The sequence below is a fragment of the Erythrolamprus reginae genome, chromosome 1 (genome assembly GCF_031021105.1).
Source record: "Erythrolamprus reginae isolate rEryReg1 chromosome 1, rEryReg1.hap1, whole genome shotgun sequence".
In the NCBI taxonomy this organism is placed as follows: Eukaryota; Metazoa; Chordata; class Lepidosauria; order Squamata; family Dipsadidae; genus Erythrolamprus; species Erythrolamprus reginae.
The window spans coordinates 319,498,385-319,514,570 of NC_091950.1; the positions used below are offsets into that span (position 1 = coordinate 319,498,385).

Consider the following 16,186-nt stretch of genomic DNA (forward strand, 5'->3'; position numbering starts at 1 on the left):
TAATATGAATTGTCTGTTATTTCAAAATAACTTTTTAAAGATGTGAAATTAAGTTTTAAAAGACATGCTAAGATGGGAGAAATTACCATCGTCACTGCTGAGGAGAATTTCTATGATAGAAATGAATGTTTTTGTTTCAAACAATACCTGTTTTGACAACTGATGCTCCATTTAAACATTGGCAGAAGTATATATCTAAATTTGTGTGATAGGAAAAGAACATGAGTTAAATATAAACATGTAAAGAAAAGAGGAGGATTGGATTTACCTGATTTGAAATGATGTTTTGCATCTTGCTGTTTGATTTGGGTGAAAGAGTGGCATTGCTTTCTGAGTGAAGTTTCTTGGAATGAGAACAACATGACCTAAGGTTTGGGTGGCATGGATATTTGTGGTACAATAAGCTCAAGGTTAATAAGGATTTTAAAGAAAATTATGTTAGACATACCATACTGAAAATATAGATATAAAACATGTTGCACCCCAAAACACCTTTATTATTAGCTGTAAAGCATTTTATAGGTGGTAAATAATTTTTGCCAAAGAGAATGTAAAGCCAAAAGAAGAATTGTTGGTGAAGGGATATAGTTGCCAATGGTTCTGTTATTTATAATTATTAGAAAGATTTAAAAAGGTAAAATAATGATTTAAACATTAGAAACCTGAGTTTGAAATAGACTTATGCACAAATGATAAATGTGTAACTGCTAAAATGTATGAACTTTTATTGAAATTTGATACAGAACAAGTGGAAGAATGTATGATGAAATTAACTAAAACTGATTATGCAGATGAAACAATAAGAAAATATGAAAGGATTAAAATTTATACTATGTTATATTTGCAAAGAGGCTTTTCACAAAAGGATATATCATTGGTACATTTGCACCAAGACAAATTTCTTGTCTGTCCAATCCCATGTGACCAATAAAATTCTATCCTATTCCATTCCATTCCGTTCTGTTCTATATGTCACTAGAGAAACTGTCTACAATGTATAAAAGCACTTTATATTTATATTTGAAATATGGCTAAAAGAAAAGCTATTTATCATGTTTGGTGAACATTTAAGAAAGCTAGAAAACGCTGGATTCAAATACTGATTGAGAGGGCATTAGATTAATATAGGATTGAGACCAAGGTTTTTCTTCGCTGTTTGATGGACAAACAGTTGGAAAAAAGTTATAGAACTTGGTTTTGTACATGATAACTGTAGCAAGATTAGTGCATGAACAAAGATGGAAAGATTTATTTAATAAAACACTTTGTTTTGGTCCCTAGATAACTTTAGTACTTACCTTCTCCAACCAAATTCAGTTGACCTTGAATGTGCACTTTAAAGAAATCTGCTTAGAGTTTTCCACTTTTATTAAGTGAGTGTAGCTAGAGCCTAAAAATATGATGATATACAAAATCAATATGTAAATAACTCCAATGAACTGTTTATACTAGTCCTGATTGATTGATTGATTGATTGATTGATTGGTTGGTTAAGTAATGGGATTAAGGGGTACTTTGCTTAACTCAACTTATAAATTGATGAAAGAACTGAGATTTGTACCAGGAATTAATTTGGTTTACCTTTCTGATCTATTATTAGAAGTAATTCCTATTGGGTTCCATTAAAATGATCCTTTTACCATATAAGTTTAAACTACAGCCTGAGTCACTAATCTACGGTACTTGGGAATAGCTAAACAACCTAGTAATATCACACGGTATTTTTTTAAAAATGACATGCAGAAGAAAAGAGCATCTTGTTTAAACTGTAGAGCACAAGATTTGAATCCATCTCACAATGTTAGCTACTGCAGAATGATTTTTGAATTAGGCATTATAGCTACATTGTTATGTGTACGTACTTTGCTACTTAACCAATATTTTTGCAGATTTCTATGCATGGCTTATTTTAGTCTATAAATTTTTTCTATTATGTGTAAATAGAGTATGAATGTTATATTTGGAAAATGTAATTAATTTAATCTCTTCCTTTTTAAAATGTAGCCGCCACGTGTTACTTTTTACTGCAAGCTCTCCCATAGGACATAACATCCATCTGTGTAGTATGGTGCCATGTGTATTTGGTGAAGAAGATATAGTTCTACCAAATCTTGAAAAGGTATTTGTTACCATAGTAACTGGATTTGTGTTCTCATTGACTATTATTTACTTTATAATGGTTTTTTTTTCTTTTTTCTTTCATTTTATTTCCAGTCTATTTTTATTTTATACTCCGGGAGGAAACTAGCGCATGCTGAGAAAAGAAACTGGGGGGATCGGAAAAGACAAGGGAGGGAAGAATCTGGGAGGAAAGTAGCGTACACTGGGGAAAGAAATTGGGGAGATCGGGGATTGATTCCTCCCCCCGTTCTGGTGGCAACAGGCCTCCCTGAAGCCTTCTAAGACCCAAAATGGGGCATGGGGGGGCTCGCCCACCTATTTTTGGTCTCAGGAAGTTTCAGGGAGGTTTTCTAGCACCGAAATGGGTCATGGAAGCATGGGGGTCGCCTGTGTATGCAGAGGGGGGGGCTGCGGGGCAGCATTGCATTGGGGGCGGCATGCACACACACACTGTTGTGTGTATGTACACTCTTTTGGTACCCGAAGAAAAAAAGATTAGCCATCACTATACTACATCCATTTATACGTTTGGCATATGAGTATACTTTGACTAGTTCTTAGTTATTGGCAGGTAAAATATTTCTTTCCTTCCCCAAGGAAAGCTATCGCTTTATGGAACAAGCTGCTGCTATAATGAAAGCCATTGGAAGTGTATTAATTAATTATGGGAATGCAGAAAATCTTCCCAAAGCTCTGAAAGCCTTGGAATTAACGCATTGCCCCCCTGGTCTTTATGGCACAGGAATAGCGAGAGAACATTCTAAGGTAAAAAAACACCAAAATAAAATGAAAACAAAAGAAGACTAACTTGTACAGGTAGTCCTAGACTTACAATTGTTCATGTAGTGACTGTTCCAAGTTACATCATTGAAAAAAGTGACATGACCGGTTTTCTCTCATATGATCATTGCAGCATCCCTATACTCACGTCATCACATTTTGGCTGTTTGGCAACTGACAGATATTTATGATGGTTGCCATGTCCCGAGGTCATGTGATCCCCTTATACGTCTTTCTGATAATCTGGGGAAGCCAGATTCACTTAACAGCTGTCTTACTAATTTCAAAACTGCATTTAACAACTGTGGCAAGAATGATTGTAAAATAGGGCAAAATTCCCTTAACTGTTTTCTCACTTGGCAACAGAAATTTTGTGGTTATAAGTTGCGGACTACCTGTATATGCTCTTTGGTTATTGTTTCTTAATGGGATCTGTCATCTAATTTATATGTTTAAGAAAATATGCTATTAACTTACAATAGTTTGAAAACTCTTGGCATTTTTCTATGCTGACAAAAAGCCTATCCAGATACCACTTACAAATCATCTAAGAGGATCTAAGTCAGGCGTATCATGTTTTTGAGGGAGAATGTAAATCCTGTCTTCTGAAGGTGTAGATCTGATCTTGGCAGGCCATTCTCAATAATTCCATAGAGTTTTGCAGCTGTTGCTTCTCAGATGACAAGATTTTTTTACAAGCAGGGAATCTATAGAATCCGTAGCTGTCTTAATCCCAATTATGCTCCCAAAACACCGCCTAATTTTACAAATTTCTGAGATGGTGTGAATTTTATTTTTTTTAAACAAATATATTATGATCAGATAAATGCACCTGATACTTCAAATACATATTTTACAATGTCTTCTGAACACAACTGGATGATATCAAATCAGATCTCTTATAGATAGAGAGAGAGTGTGTGTTAGGTGTTAAAAAGTAAGCAGTGCTACACAGGATGCACAGAGGAAAAATGTGGAGGTAGCAGATATCCAAATAATATTCCAGAAATAGGAACAGTACTTCAAATATCCGGACCACATACATTAAATATACAAATATTTTTTACATTAGGCAAATTTCGTAGCCAGTAACTGCCCTAGTCATTCACAAATTCAGCAATCGTTTGGCGGGACCCAGGAGAAGAGCCTTCTCTGTGGCGGCCCCGACCCTCTGGAACCAGCTCCCCCCAGATATCAGAGTTGCCCCCACCCTCCTTGCCTTTCGCAAGCTCCTTAAAACCCACCTCTGTCTTCAGGCATGGGGGAATTTAAATTTCTCTTTTATTGATTGATTGATTGATTGATTGATTGATTGATTGATTGATTGATTGGATTTGTATGCCGCCCCTCTCCGTAGACTCTTCCCCCTAGGCTTATAGAATTTATACATGGTATGCTTGTATGTATGAGTGGTTTTTTAAATTGGGGTTTTTTAGATTGTTTTTAATATTAGATTTGTTTACATTGTCTTTTTATATTGTTGTTAGCTGCCCCGAGTCTTCAGAGAGGGGCGGCATACAAACCAAATGTATAAATAAATGTATAAATAAATGTATAAATAAATGAATGAATAAATAAATAAATAAATATTCTCAATACATATACAATGCAAATCTTGCTCAATACATATACATACAAGCATTAGAATACATAGTCCTTACTATTACTACCGCAGTAGTCCTAATGGAATAGTCACTTAGACAAACCAGCGTAGAATCAGAGAATCTCAACAGGAACAGAGTCTTATTAGGCTCTGGTTTCTGGGAGAGAGATGTGGCTGGCTCCCTCTTATAGCAGACTGCAACACCAGCTCTTAAAGTAGTAGTGGGCTAATTCCTTTAACCATACATTGCTGGCTTAAGTTATATATTGTAAAACCCAACTAGTTATACAAACTAGGGGAGGAGAGACCACGGTAGTGGTGGGACATATAAGGTGGGAAATAATAAGTCCCCCAGATAATTAGGCCAAGGCCATATTTCGGGGTACAAAGAAAATAAGACCCTGCCTTATTTTCGGGGAAACGTGGTATGTTTATTTATATAAGTGCATATGCTCGTATGTAATATAATAATGGTCTGTTTTCTTAGATATAAAATAATATATCAAATGTATATGAATTGTATTTTAAATAATTTGCTGTTTATTTTTATATATTTAGGCTTTTAATAATGCTTTTTGGCATCTGATAAAACAGCTATTAGGGAATGTTCCTTCCAATTATGAATTTGCTTACAGGAGTTTTACACTGGATTTTAAGCTCAGTGATGTTTCTGTTGAAGACGGTGAATCCTCAGGTAAAAATAAGAATGTCTCAAAATTTATCAGCAGTATTTGTCTTTAAATATTCTAATGATAATAGAATTTGGGAGAAGATCAGTGAACATTGTAAATCCCGCTAATATTGGACAAACAAAAAGCACCATTGTTAAGCATTCCATTATTAAAATGGTAAATGCCCTTTTTATCCCTCATGCATCTGAAATAAAATGGCTAATTAAATTGTCTTTATTATTAATCCTATTTGAGGAAGTGTTTAATTTTTATTTTTGGGGCATTTATCATTCCTTGATAATAGAAGGCAATAGTGAGTCTGAGGAATTCACCCAGAAATCATGCCAAGATGGTGAGAGTGAATGAAGAGTACTGCGAACTGCATTTCCTTCTTTGTGTATTCTATGGATGATTGAAAGCCAGTGAAGTGGTCATTTTGAAGTTTGGATATAGCCTTCAGTATGCATTGGGCACGGCTTCATTTCAGTATTAATACAAAGCTGACATCTAATACTGAAAACATAAACATATTGTGAATATATAAACTGATTTCAAATTTTAAAATAAAACCTCAAATTATAGTCTTACCAAATAGTGGCAATAAAGATTAAGAAATTTCCTTGGCTCTTCCTTCCCTCTAGTGGTCTTTGAATCTTTGCAATTTATCCAAATTGCAGTGGTGCTAAAGACTTGCAGGTACTTAGCAAGACCACTAAAAAAAATCAGCCATATATAGTGGTACCTCTACTTAAGAACTTAATTCATTCCGTGACCAGAAAAGTTTGTAAGTAGAAGCAATTTTTCCCATAAGAATCAGTGTAAAAGCAAATAATGCGTACAAACCCATTAGGAAAGAAATAAAAGCTTGGAATTTGGGTGGGAGGAGGAGGGGGAAGAAGAGGAGGAGGACAGTTGCTGCAGAAGGAAGAAGGTGAGGTGAGGGGAATCTAAAAAATCCAAAACTTTAAGGCTTTAAAAAAAAAAGGAGGGACTCTGAGACGGCAAGGAGGAGCATGCGTTTCCCATACACCCAGCGTGAAATGCACTGTGCCAGAGAGAGAAACCAAGGGGAATGGCAGGAAACTGGCCGGGCCTTCATGCAAATCTCAAATTTCCTGGGAAATATTTCTGAGCTCGGGTTCTTAAGTAGAAAATGGTTCTTAAGAAGAGCAAAAAGATTTTGAACATCCGGTTCTTATCTAGAAAAGTTCTTAGGTAGAGGCGCTGTTAAGTAGAGGTACCACTGTATATGTTTTGAAACTTTAATTTGATTTCAGTTTTAATTAATTCCTGACAAAGAGAACAATGCCTCTCTTACCTAAAGTTGCAAGACTTTTTTTCCTTGTGAATTTATTTTAAATACATGTAGCATAATTGTCTCTATCTGTGATAAATTGTGTATATTTTACAATTTCAGTTTTATAATTGATACTTATGTTTTGAATGAAATTAAATGTCACTTTTGAAGTTTTTCTTCATTAGGAAAATAGTTGTATGATATAGCCATTTCAGTTTTCTGCAGTCGTTTTCTGATATCCTTGTGAAATTACATTCGGTATTCTAACAATTGACATACTACACAATTATAAGGTCATGATATGATGCTATTGTATTTTTCTGTCCCTTTTGAAATGAGTACTGAGTTTACTTTTTTTTTTAAACATACTGTACCTCTAGTCTTTGTGAGGTTTCCATTGTTTACGATTTTATCCTTAAATTTGCATATATTTTTCTTGTGCATGGATATATAATTTAGGATACATAAAGATCAGTGCTTACAGAATAGAGTTCCCTGTTAATACATAGAAGTCATCATAATACAGTGGAACCTCTACTTAAGAATTTAATTCATTCTGTGACCAGGTTCTTAAGTAGAAAAGTTTGTAAGTAGAAGCAATTTTTCCCATAGGAATCAATGTAAAAACAAATAATGCGTGCAAACCCGTTAGGAAAGAAATAAAAGCTCGGAATTTGGGTGGGAGGAAGAAGAAGAGGAGGAGGACAGTCTCTGCAGAAGGAAGAAGGTGAGGTGAGGGGAATAAAAAATATCCAAAATTTTAAGGCTTAAAAAAAAAAGAGGGACTCTGAGACGGCGAGGAGGAGCATGCGCCTCCCATACACCCGGCGCGAGGCTGCCTCCCATACACTGTGCCAGAGAGAGAAACCCAGGGGGAATGGCAGGAAAGTGGCTGGGCTTTCGTGCCACTCTCAAATTTCCTGAGAAATTTTTCTGGGCTTGGGTTCTTAAGTAGAAAATGGTTCTTAAGAAGAGGCAAAAAAATCTTGAACACCCGGTTCTTATCTAGAAAAGTTCTTAAGTAGAGGCGTTCTTAGGTAGAGGAACCACTGTACTATAAAAGTTACACGGTCATTTATTTATAACTGTCTTTTCAGGCAAAAAAACTCTCTCAAGGTTTTCACAAATAGGATCATAGAACAGTTTAAAACACAAGTGTCAAACCTGCAACATCACGTCGCCACATGACATATCGCAATGTTTTCTCTTTTTGCTAAACTGCAGTAGGAATGGCCAGCGCATGACACATTCGGCCTGTAGGCAGTGAGTTTGATACCCCTGGTTTAAAAGAAAAAAGATAGTTCATCAGAGAACATTTCATTCCAAGCCACCCGTTGGGTTTTATGAATTCTATGAATTTAATTTTTGTTGTGATGTGTATATATTATACAGTGGTACCTCTACTTAAGAACGCTTCTACTTAAAAACTTTTCTAGATAAGAACCGTGTGTTTAAGATTTTTTTTGCCTCTTATTAAGAACCATTTTCTACTTAAGAACCTGAGCCTGGAAAAATTTCCCAGGAAATTTGAGAGCAGCACGAAGGCCCAGCCAGTTTCCTGCTATTCCCCCTTTAATCCCGTGCATCTCGGGCTTTTCTGGGCTGCCAGAGGAGCCTTTCGGTGGCGCTTAAGGAGGCTTTGGCAGTCCAGAGCGAACAAAGCATTTTCCTTTCTCTGGGAGGGAGAGGGAATAAACTTCTGCCAGCACCCAGAGAAAAGAAATGCTCCCTTTGCTCTGGGCAGCGACTGTCCTCCTCCTCTTCTTCCTCCTCCTCCTCCCACCCAAATCCCAATCTTTTACTTCTTTCCTAAGGGGTTTGCACACATTATTTGCTTTTACATTGATTCCTATTTGCTTCTATTGCTTCTACTTACAAACTTTTCTACTTAAGAACCTGGTCATGGAACGAATTAAGTTCTTAAGTAGAGGTTCCACTTTATATATATTTATGTATTTTCAGATGCAACAGAGGTAAGTGTTCCTCTTTGGCAGAATAGAGAGGCTACTCCTGAAGAAGAGGAAGCTGCAGTTAAACTGCAAGCTATATGGAGAGGAACCTATATCAGGCTATTGATGAACAGCAGAAAACCAGGTCAGAATTCTCTAAATTAATTTTTCACTATTTTTAAAACAGTGGGAGTTGGGATGTATGGGATGAAATTTATCAGGAGAAATGTAAAATTATTTATTAATAATTCTTTCATGATGTGTCAAAGAGGCATCCAAGCAGTTTATTATTTGTTAAACATAATCCCCTTGGGATGAAGTCTTATGAGGAATAGAGAAAAGTATATATATGCTTGCAGCACAATTTTAGTCAAAAGCTCAGTTTACTTGAAACTCCATGTGATCAGCTAATAAGGATCCAATTATTAAATTTCCAGGTATAACTTTCTGATGCACCACCACATTTTAAAATGTGAGTAAAACATTTCTACAAAATATCTAGGCAATTATTAATTGCACACATAAAAAAAGAAAAACAGATTTATTTTTAAACAACCCTCAATAAGTCAGATAAAAGTTTTCAAAATATGAAATTAAGATTAACACATTTATTGCAGTTGGGTACAAAATTCTTGAAGAAACTTAAGAAAATAATAATAATAATTATCAGAAGTAAAAAAATATTTTACAAAAACTCCCTAAAAAGGACATATTGAAACTGCAGAAAAGGGACTTCTCTCTTCAACCAGAATCTGTAACTCCAATTTAAGAAAATGCAAACCACCAACACCAGCAGATGACATGGCTCCCCAGATCAACACAGACTGTGGAAACTTTACAATGAACCTCAAGCATCTTGCAGTGTGTGCCTCTCTATTCTTCCTCCATACTTTGGGTTCTTTGGTTTCCAAATGAGATGAAATGAGCCATGTCATCTGCTGGTGTTGGTCCACTGTGCTTCATTAAGTCCAGGGTCAATGCAGCCATCTTCCAGGAGGTTTTGGAGCACTCCATGCTTCCATCCGCATATGACCTTTATTTTCCAGCAGGTCTTGGCACCTGCCCACACTGCCAAAAGCACCAAAACCTGGTTCAATGACCGTGGGATTACTGTTCTTGATTAGCCAGCAAACTCGCCTGACCTGAACCCCATAGAGAATCTATAGGGCATTGCCAAGAGAAAGATAAGAGACATGAGACCAAACAATGCAGAAGAACGGAATGCTGCTATTGATTAGATTAGATTAGATTTATTGGATTTATATGCCGCCCCTCTCCGCAAACTCGGGGCGGCTCACAACAACAATAAAACAGTACATAATAACAAATTGAAGCATCCTGGTCTTCCATAACATCTCAGCAGTGCCACAAGCTAATAGCATCAATGCCACGCCGCATTGAGGTAGTAATTGCTGCAAAAGGGGCCCAAATCAAGTACTGAGTACATATGCATGCTTATACTTTTCAGAGGTCCGATATTGTTCTATGTACAATCCTTTTTTTATTGATCACATGTAATATTCTAATTTTTTGAGATGGGGGATTTGGGGCTTTCATGAGCTGTACCCCATAATCATCACAATTATGACAAATCATGGCTTGAACTATCTTGCCTTGCATGTTATAAGTATCTCTCATATATTAAGTTTCAACCTTTTAAGTTACATTACTGAAATAAATGAATGTTTGCACGACATTCTAATTTTTCGAGTTTAACCTGTATTCAATACTTGGATAATACAAGTGATCAATGTACTACAAATATTCACCGTACATTACGTAATGATTGTTTTTCCTTTTGTAATTTTAGGTACAAGGGATAATGCTAAAGCAAAAGAAACACTTCAAAAGTTGTGGGCTGTAATTGAGCCAAATTTTGAACAATGTTCTTTGATGTTTCTGAGGTAATATATCTGTTGCAATATCATTTTTGTCATTTCATTTCATTTCATTTATTCATTTGTCCAATACACAAGTATATAGGAAGAAAATAGACATGTGATAATATAAAAGAGGGTGAAGGTGAACTTAGAGGAGAGGATATATGAAAGGAAGAGAATATATAAGATAGGTGAAAGAAAGGAAAGACAATTGGACAGGGGACAAAAGGCACACCAGTGCACTTTTGTATGCCCCTTACTGGCCTCTTAGGAACCTGGAAAGGTCAATCGTGGAGAGTCTAAGGGAGAAGTGTTGGGGGTTAGGGGTTGACACAATTGAGTTCCAAGCTTCGATAACTCGATTGTTGAGTGGAAAACTGTATTTTATAATATGGTAGTCACCCACAATTTGGTATAAGATGAGTAGGTATATAAATGTTTTAAACAAATAAATAAAGTACTCATTGCTTTTAAAGTGCTATGTTTGCTTGTCCTGTATTCATCTTATATAGCAGAAGTAACAGAATATCATTGTCTCTGTTAATATTCTGGTATTGTTTAATGCTATCTTTTACAGAGATATATTTAAAAGCAAATGTAAGTCAGTTGAAAAATATCGTTGCTATGAAGATGAATGGACTAAGACAACTTTTGCTGATTATACTGTAACTTATGGGGATCAACAATCAAATGTTTGGTTTGTAGTCTTCAGGTGAGTTTATTATTGAGGTAAATATAACTCACCAGCAATCCGAAATGAAATTTATTTTACAGTTAATTCTCTTAATATGCCTGAGACCCAAATATTCACATACTGAAGTTTCCTGTTGTATGCTCCCCTGTCCAGCGTTCCCGGATTAGCAATTATATTATCAGGTAGCTGCATTAGTATGGATTAAAAATTATACCCGAATTTAAAACCAAATTGTTGGAAGTGTAGTAATAAAAACGGAACTTTTTCCACATGTGGTGGACATGCCCCAAAATAAAGATAATATGGAAAAAAACAAAATTATGGATTTTCGAAATGACTAAAATAAAACTTATACTAAAACCAGAAACTTTTCTTCTAGGCATAATAGATCAGAAAATTAAAAAAGACTACTATTATTTGATTCAGCACATTATTACAGCAATTAGAATAACCAAAATTAGAAACACAAAATTGGAAAAAAGAAGAAACACCATCAGAGAGAGAAATGATTAAAAAGATTTATGACTGTGCAGAGATGGATAAATTGACTCAAAAGCTTAAAAACAAGAAAGATTCAAAATATTATGAAATTTGGGAGAAATTCTATACCTGGGTGGATAAGAGAAGAGACAATAGCTGTAAATAAAAAATATATGTTTCCAGAATTAACTTTTACCAATAAGAGTATGATAGCAATAACATGACCTTAGTTTAGTTGGAAATACAGAACGAAAACATGAAAACCGCTGATGTTATAAGCCGTAAATTACACAAAGAAGGAACGAATCTGCGGAGAGGGGCGGCATACAAATCTAATAGATAAATAAATAATAAATAAACTATGAAGACAACAGTTCAAGGGGTGGGGGGTTATGTGGTGTTATGTCTAGTTATTTGTCTCATAAGACATAGGTACAATATCTAATCAAACAAATAGTCTGAGATATGAAAAGAAACTTATTTTTTATTTGAAAAGTAAAGCAATACTTCTATTTTCCCCCTTTGACCTTGGAAATGAACATTAATTAAAACAATTTTAAAGTCAAACTTCTTTCTAAATTGCTATACTCAATGGTTACTTCAAATACTTTCAACCTAATGTACATTTCCTATGTCAACTATCCAAAGAACTGCAGGGCAATTCCTAGCAGCAAATATATATATGAAAATGTTTATTTAAAGAAATATTGGCTGGGTAGCAGAGTTTTACAGTATTTCAGTATGAAAATTTAACATTATGGACACCTGCCCTAAGAAATTAGAAATAGACTTACTAAAAAAATCCTAAGATAAAAGAAGTTATTTTTAATTGCTATTTTTATTGTAGGGAAGTATTTCATATTCCAGAAGACATGATAATTGTACCAAAAGTTTATTCAACGGTTCCAACATGTGTATTGCATGTTGTTGACAATGACACATTACAGGAAATTCCTCGAGTCTTTCTCAGAGTTGCACCATATCTTTATACAAAGAACAAGGTGAGATATATAAACATTTTGATAATAATCTTCATATTACTGCCATTCTTCTTCTTTTTTTGCTACACACAAGTATGCACACACACAAAGTGTGTGCAATACAATTCAAACTGAAGATTCAATATTAAAAGATTGATTCAAAATGTAATGACAAATTGATTAGGCTAAAACTGCTTTGATCGTTCACTTTGATCGACTCAATTCAAAATAAATTCATCCTGGAAAAACTTCCCAATTCTTGAAAGCTTTCATTTTTAAGTATCATCTTAAACATTTCAATTACTTAACTTTTTATTTTAGAAAGGATATACTTTCATGGCAGAAATTCAGACTGGTGACTCACCTGTGCCAGCTGGGAAAGTAAGGCTTCGGCTCATAAGTTCTTACATTCCTCTTCCATTTCTCTCTCGTGAAGCTGTAAACAACATGTTTTCCGTTAAAGAAGTTAAAGACTATTATCTGCCGAATGATAAGCATATTATATTCAGGTAAAATATGAAAAACATTAGTAGTAGAAGTAATAGTATACATTTTATGCACAGAAATTATTTTTAGTATGTAATATCAGAGGACTGAGCAAGTACAGTGGTACCTCGTCATACGAACCCCTCGTGATACGAACACTTCGAGATACGAACCTGGGGTTCAGAAATTTTTTGCCTCTTCTTACGAACTTCTTTTGGCTTACGAACCCACCACAGATCGCAAAATGGCACTCCGCTGGGTGCCGCTGCCCGGCTGTCACCTTTTAAAATAGCCAGGTGGTTCGGGTTCGGGAGAACACTGAGAAGCCCCCCAGCTGTTTCAGAAGGTGACAGGCGGGTGGCAGCGCTTCTCGGCGGCCTCTCGAACCCGAACCCGAGGCCACATTTCGGCCGACCAGGAAGGACGTCTTCATGACATCAAAGCTCCGCCCATGGAATTCCCTATTGGGATTCTCCACCTCCTTTCCAGCCTCCAGATCGGCCGAAAACACCGCCGCTGATTGCAAAAACAGTGCTCCGCCGGGCGCTGCCGCCCGGCTGTAACCTTCTGAAACAGCCGGGTGCTTCTCGGCGGCCTCCGGAACCCGAACCCGAACTTTTGCCAAACTTCTGGGTTTGGCGTTCGGGAGAATGCCGAGAAGCCCCCAGCTGTTTCAGAAGGTGACATGCAAGTGGCAGCGCTTCTCGGCGGCCTCCCAAACCCGAACCCGAAAAGTTCGGGTTCAGGAGAACACCGAGAAGCCCCACGGCTGTTTTAAAAGGTGACAGCCGGGGGGCGGCACCCAGCAGAGCGCCATTTTGCGATTTTCTTTCCCCCTTGCACGCATTAATCGCTTTTACATTGTTTCCTATGGGAAACACTGTTTCATCTTATGAACTTTTCGCCTTACGAACCTACTTCCGGAACCAATTAAATTCGTAAGACGAGGTATTACTGTATTTGAAAAGGAGCATTTCACATGTCACATGTTCAGCAGCAGCTTACAAAGCAATTGTGGAAGCCTGGAAAAATATGCAATTTACATACCCTTTATGTGTGTTGGGGGTGGTATAATAGTCAAATGCAGGTGATTCTACAATTAATAATGGAATGAAAGGTAATAAATAGACTAAAAGCTACTTCAGTTTACAATTCTTTCCACCATGATCAGTGCATTTCATTACAGTATTTTTCTAATGAATAATATTAATTAAACTGTTAAAGATTAAGGAAGATGATCTAATATTGCTAGTTATTTGTTTAGAAATATTAGAAGCAGTGTGAATAAAAGAATAGCTTTCCAGTTCCTGTTTTTGTTATGATGTAATGTCATGAATACATTACTCTACAGGTGTGAGTGTAAAGTTCACTCTGTAAATAAAAAGAAGAGTGATGGCTTTATAAACGATTTACTTCTTTTCTGTGTAGATAATTCAAAAATTGTATTCCCTATCAACAGTCAAATTTTTCAAGCATAATTCTGTCCTACAGATCATACCTAACTTAAGAAAACTAAAGCTCTATAAAGCAAAAGAATTAAAATTCTGCAAAGACCATGGAAGCTGTGGGACATCTGTTAAGACTCCCTTGAGAACAATTTATTAGGTAGAAACTATTCAAGACAACCTTCCCTAATCTGATGTCCTTGATGTTGGATATCAGATTAAGGAAGGTTGGATTGGCTCTCATATCTCAGCCATTAGTTGTGCTTGGAAGGAGGATTATTGGAAACATAGTACAAAATATCATATAGGGATAAAATTGGGAAAATGTATTCAGCGTACTTATTTATTCTGTTGTTCATTCTCACTGAGGTTTTATTGTCAATCTGTAAGAAATTCTCACTTTCTTTTGAGTCACTTATAAATATTAAATGTTAATTCCATTTTCACTGTAATACTGTAACTTTAGTGCTGTACAGTGATACCTCGTCTTACAAACGCCTGTCATACAAACTTTTCAAGATACAAACCCGGGGTTTAAGATTTTTTTGCCTCTTCTTACAAACTATTTTCATCTTACAAACCCACCGCCGCCACTGGGATGCCCCACCTCCAGACTTCCGTTGCCAGCGAAGCACCCATTTTTGCGCTGCTGGGATTCCCCTGAGGCTCCCCTCCATGGGAAACACCACCTCCGGACTTCCGTGTTTTTGTGATGCTGCAGGAGAATCCCAGCAGCGCAAAAACGGGCGCTTCGCTGGCAACGGAAGTCTGGAGGTGGGGTTTCCCACCGAGGGGAGCCTCACTGAAATCGCAGCATTGCAAAAACACAGAAGTCTGGAGGTGGGGTTTCCCATGGAGGGGAGCCTCCGGGGAATCCCAGCAGTGCAAAAACAGGCGCTTCGGCTGGCAAAAGGGGTGAATTTTGGGCTTGCACGCATTAATTGCTTTTCCATTGATTCCTATGGGAAACATTGTTTCGTCTTACAAACTTTTCACCTTAAGAACCTCGTCCTGGAACCAATTAAGTTTGTACTTATTTATGTAGCCGCAAGTAGGTATTTCTACATATATATGTAATTTTCAGATCAAACCTTATTTTCACAGCATTTAAAAACTGTTTTCTTGAATAAAAATAAAATAGAATTTGACTTGCTGAAGAGAATTACATGTGACATTATTATTTATTTATTTTCTGTCTTGATTTTTTCCCCCTTTAGATATTTCGTAAAAGTTTCAATACCGCTTATTGCTACTGTGCAGGTTCAGACTTCTAAAACGGATACTATGATTAAACTGCAAGTTCTGGATTCTGAAGAAGAGATGGCGAGCTCTACTGGGAAGGGTCATGTCATCATTCCTGCATTTCATTTCATATCTTCTGAAAGGCCTTTAAGTAGCCTGTGTCTGTATTATTCTATGCTTTTTCTAGATGATAATGATGATTGTGATGATGGTGATCTTGAATGGATTTTTATGTATGTATATGTAGTAGCAATGCCCTTGCCACGTAATCTGCTTGCCTCACATAGGAAGTTAGTGCCTGATGCTGTCACTATCACCAAATATTTTTGCAGTCATTCATATAATATATCCTAAATCTACTCCAGAAGGAAGAGTTTATTGTATATTGTAAGCCTCAGAGCCGAAACATACATAACAAAATAGCTAAAACTATATTCTTCTCCTTTCAGTTAGCTGGAACATCCTAACAACTCCCATCTCAGGGACCGCCTTCTGCCGCACGAATCCCAGTGACCAGTTAGGTCCCACAGAGTTGGCCTTCTCCGGGCCCATCAACTA

At 36.4% G+C, this 16,186-nt stretch overlaps 1 protein-coding gene across 4 annotated transcripts in view; it reads left to right on the top strand.

Annotated features, from left to right (window-relative positions):
• ADGB (androglobin) overlaps window positions 1-16,186 on the top strand; it is a 98,439-nt gene that overhangs the window by 50,315 nt on the left and 31,938 nt on the right. For all 4 annotated transcript variants that reach the window (XM_070733677.1, XM_070733674.1, XM_070733676.1 and 1 more), the window contains 9 exons: window positions 2,005-2,119; window positions 2,719-2,886; window positions 5,063-5,198; window positions 8,435-8,566; window positions 10,232-10,325; window positions 10,879-11,013; window positions 12,323-12,476; window positions 12,777-12,964; window positions 15,604-15,788. In XM_070733677.1, the coding sequence (XP_070589778.1) occupies window positions 2,005-2,119; window positions 2,719-2,886; window positions 5,063-5,198; window positions 8,435-8,566; window positions 10,232-10,325; window positions 10,879-11,013; window positions 12,323-12,476; window positions 12,777-12,964; window positions 15,604-15,788 (1,307 nt within the window). The remainder of the gene's footprint in view (window positions 1-2,004; window positions 2,120-2,718; window positions 2,887-5,062; window positions 5,199-8,434; window positions 8,567-10,231; window positions 10,326-10,878; window positions 11,014-12,322; window positions 12,477-12,776; window positions 12,965-15,603; window positions 15,789-16,186) is intronic.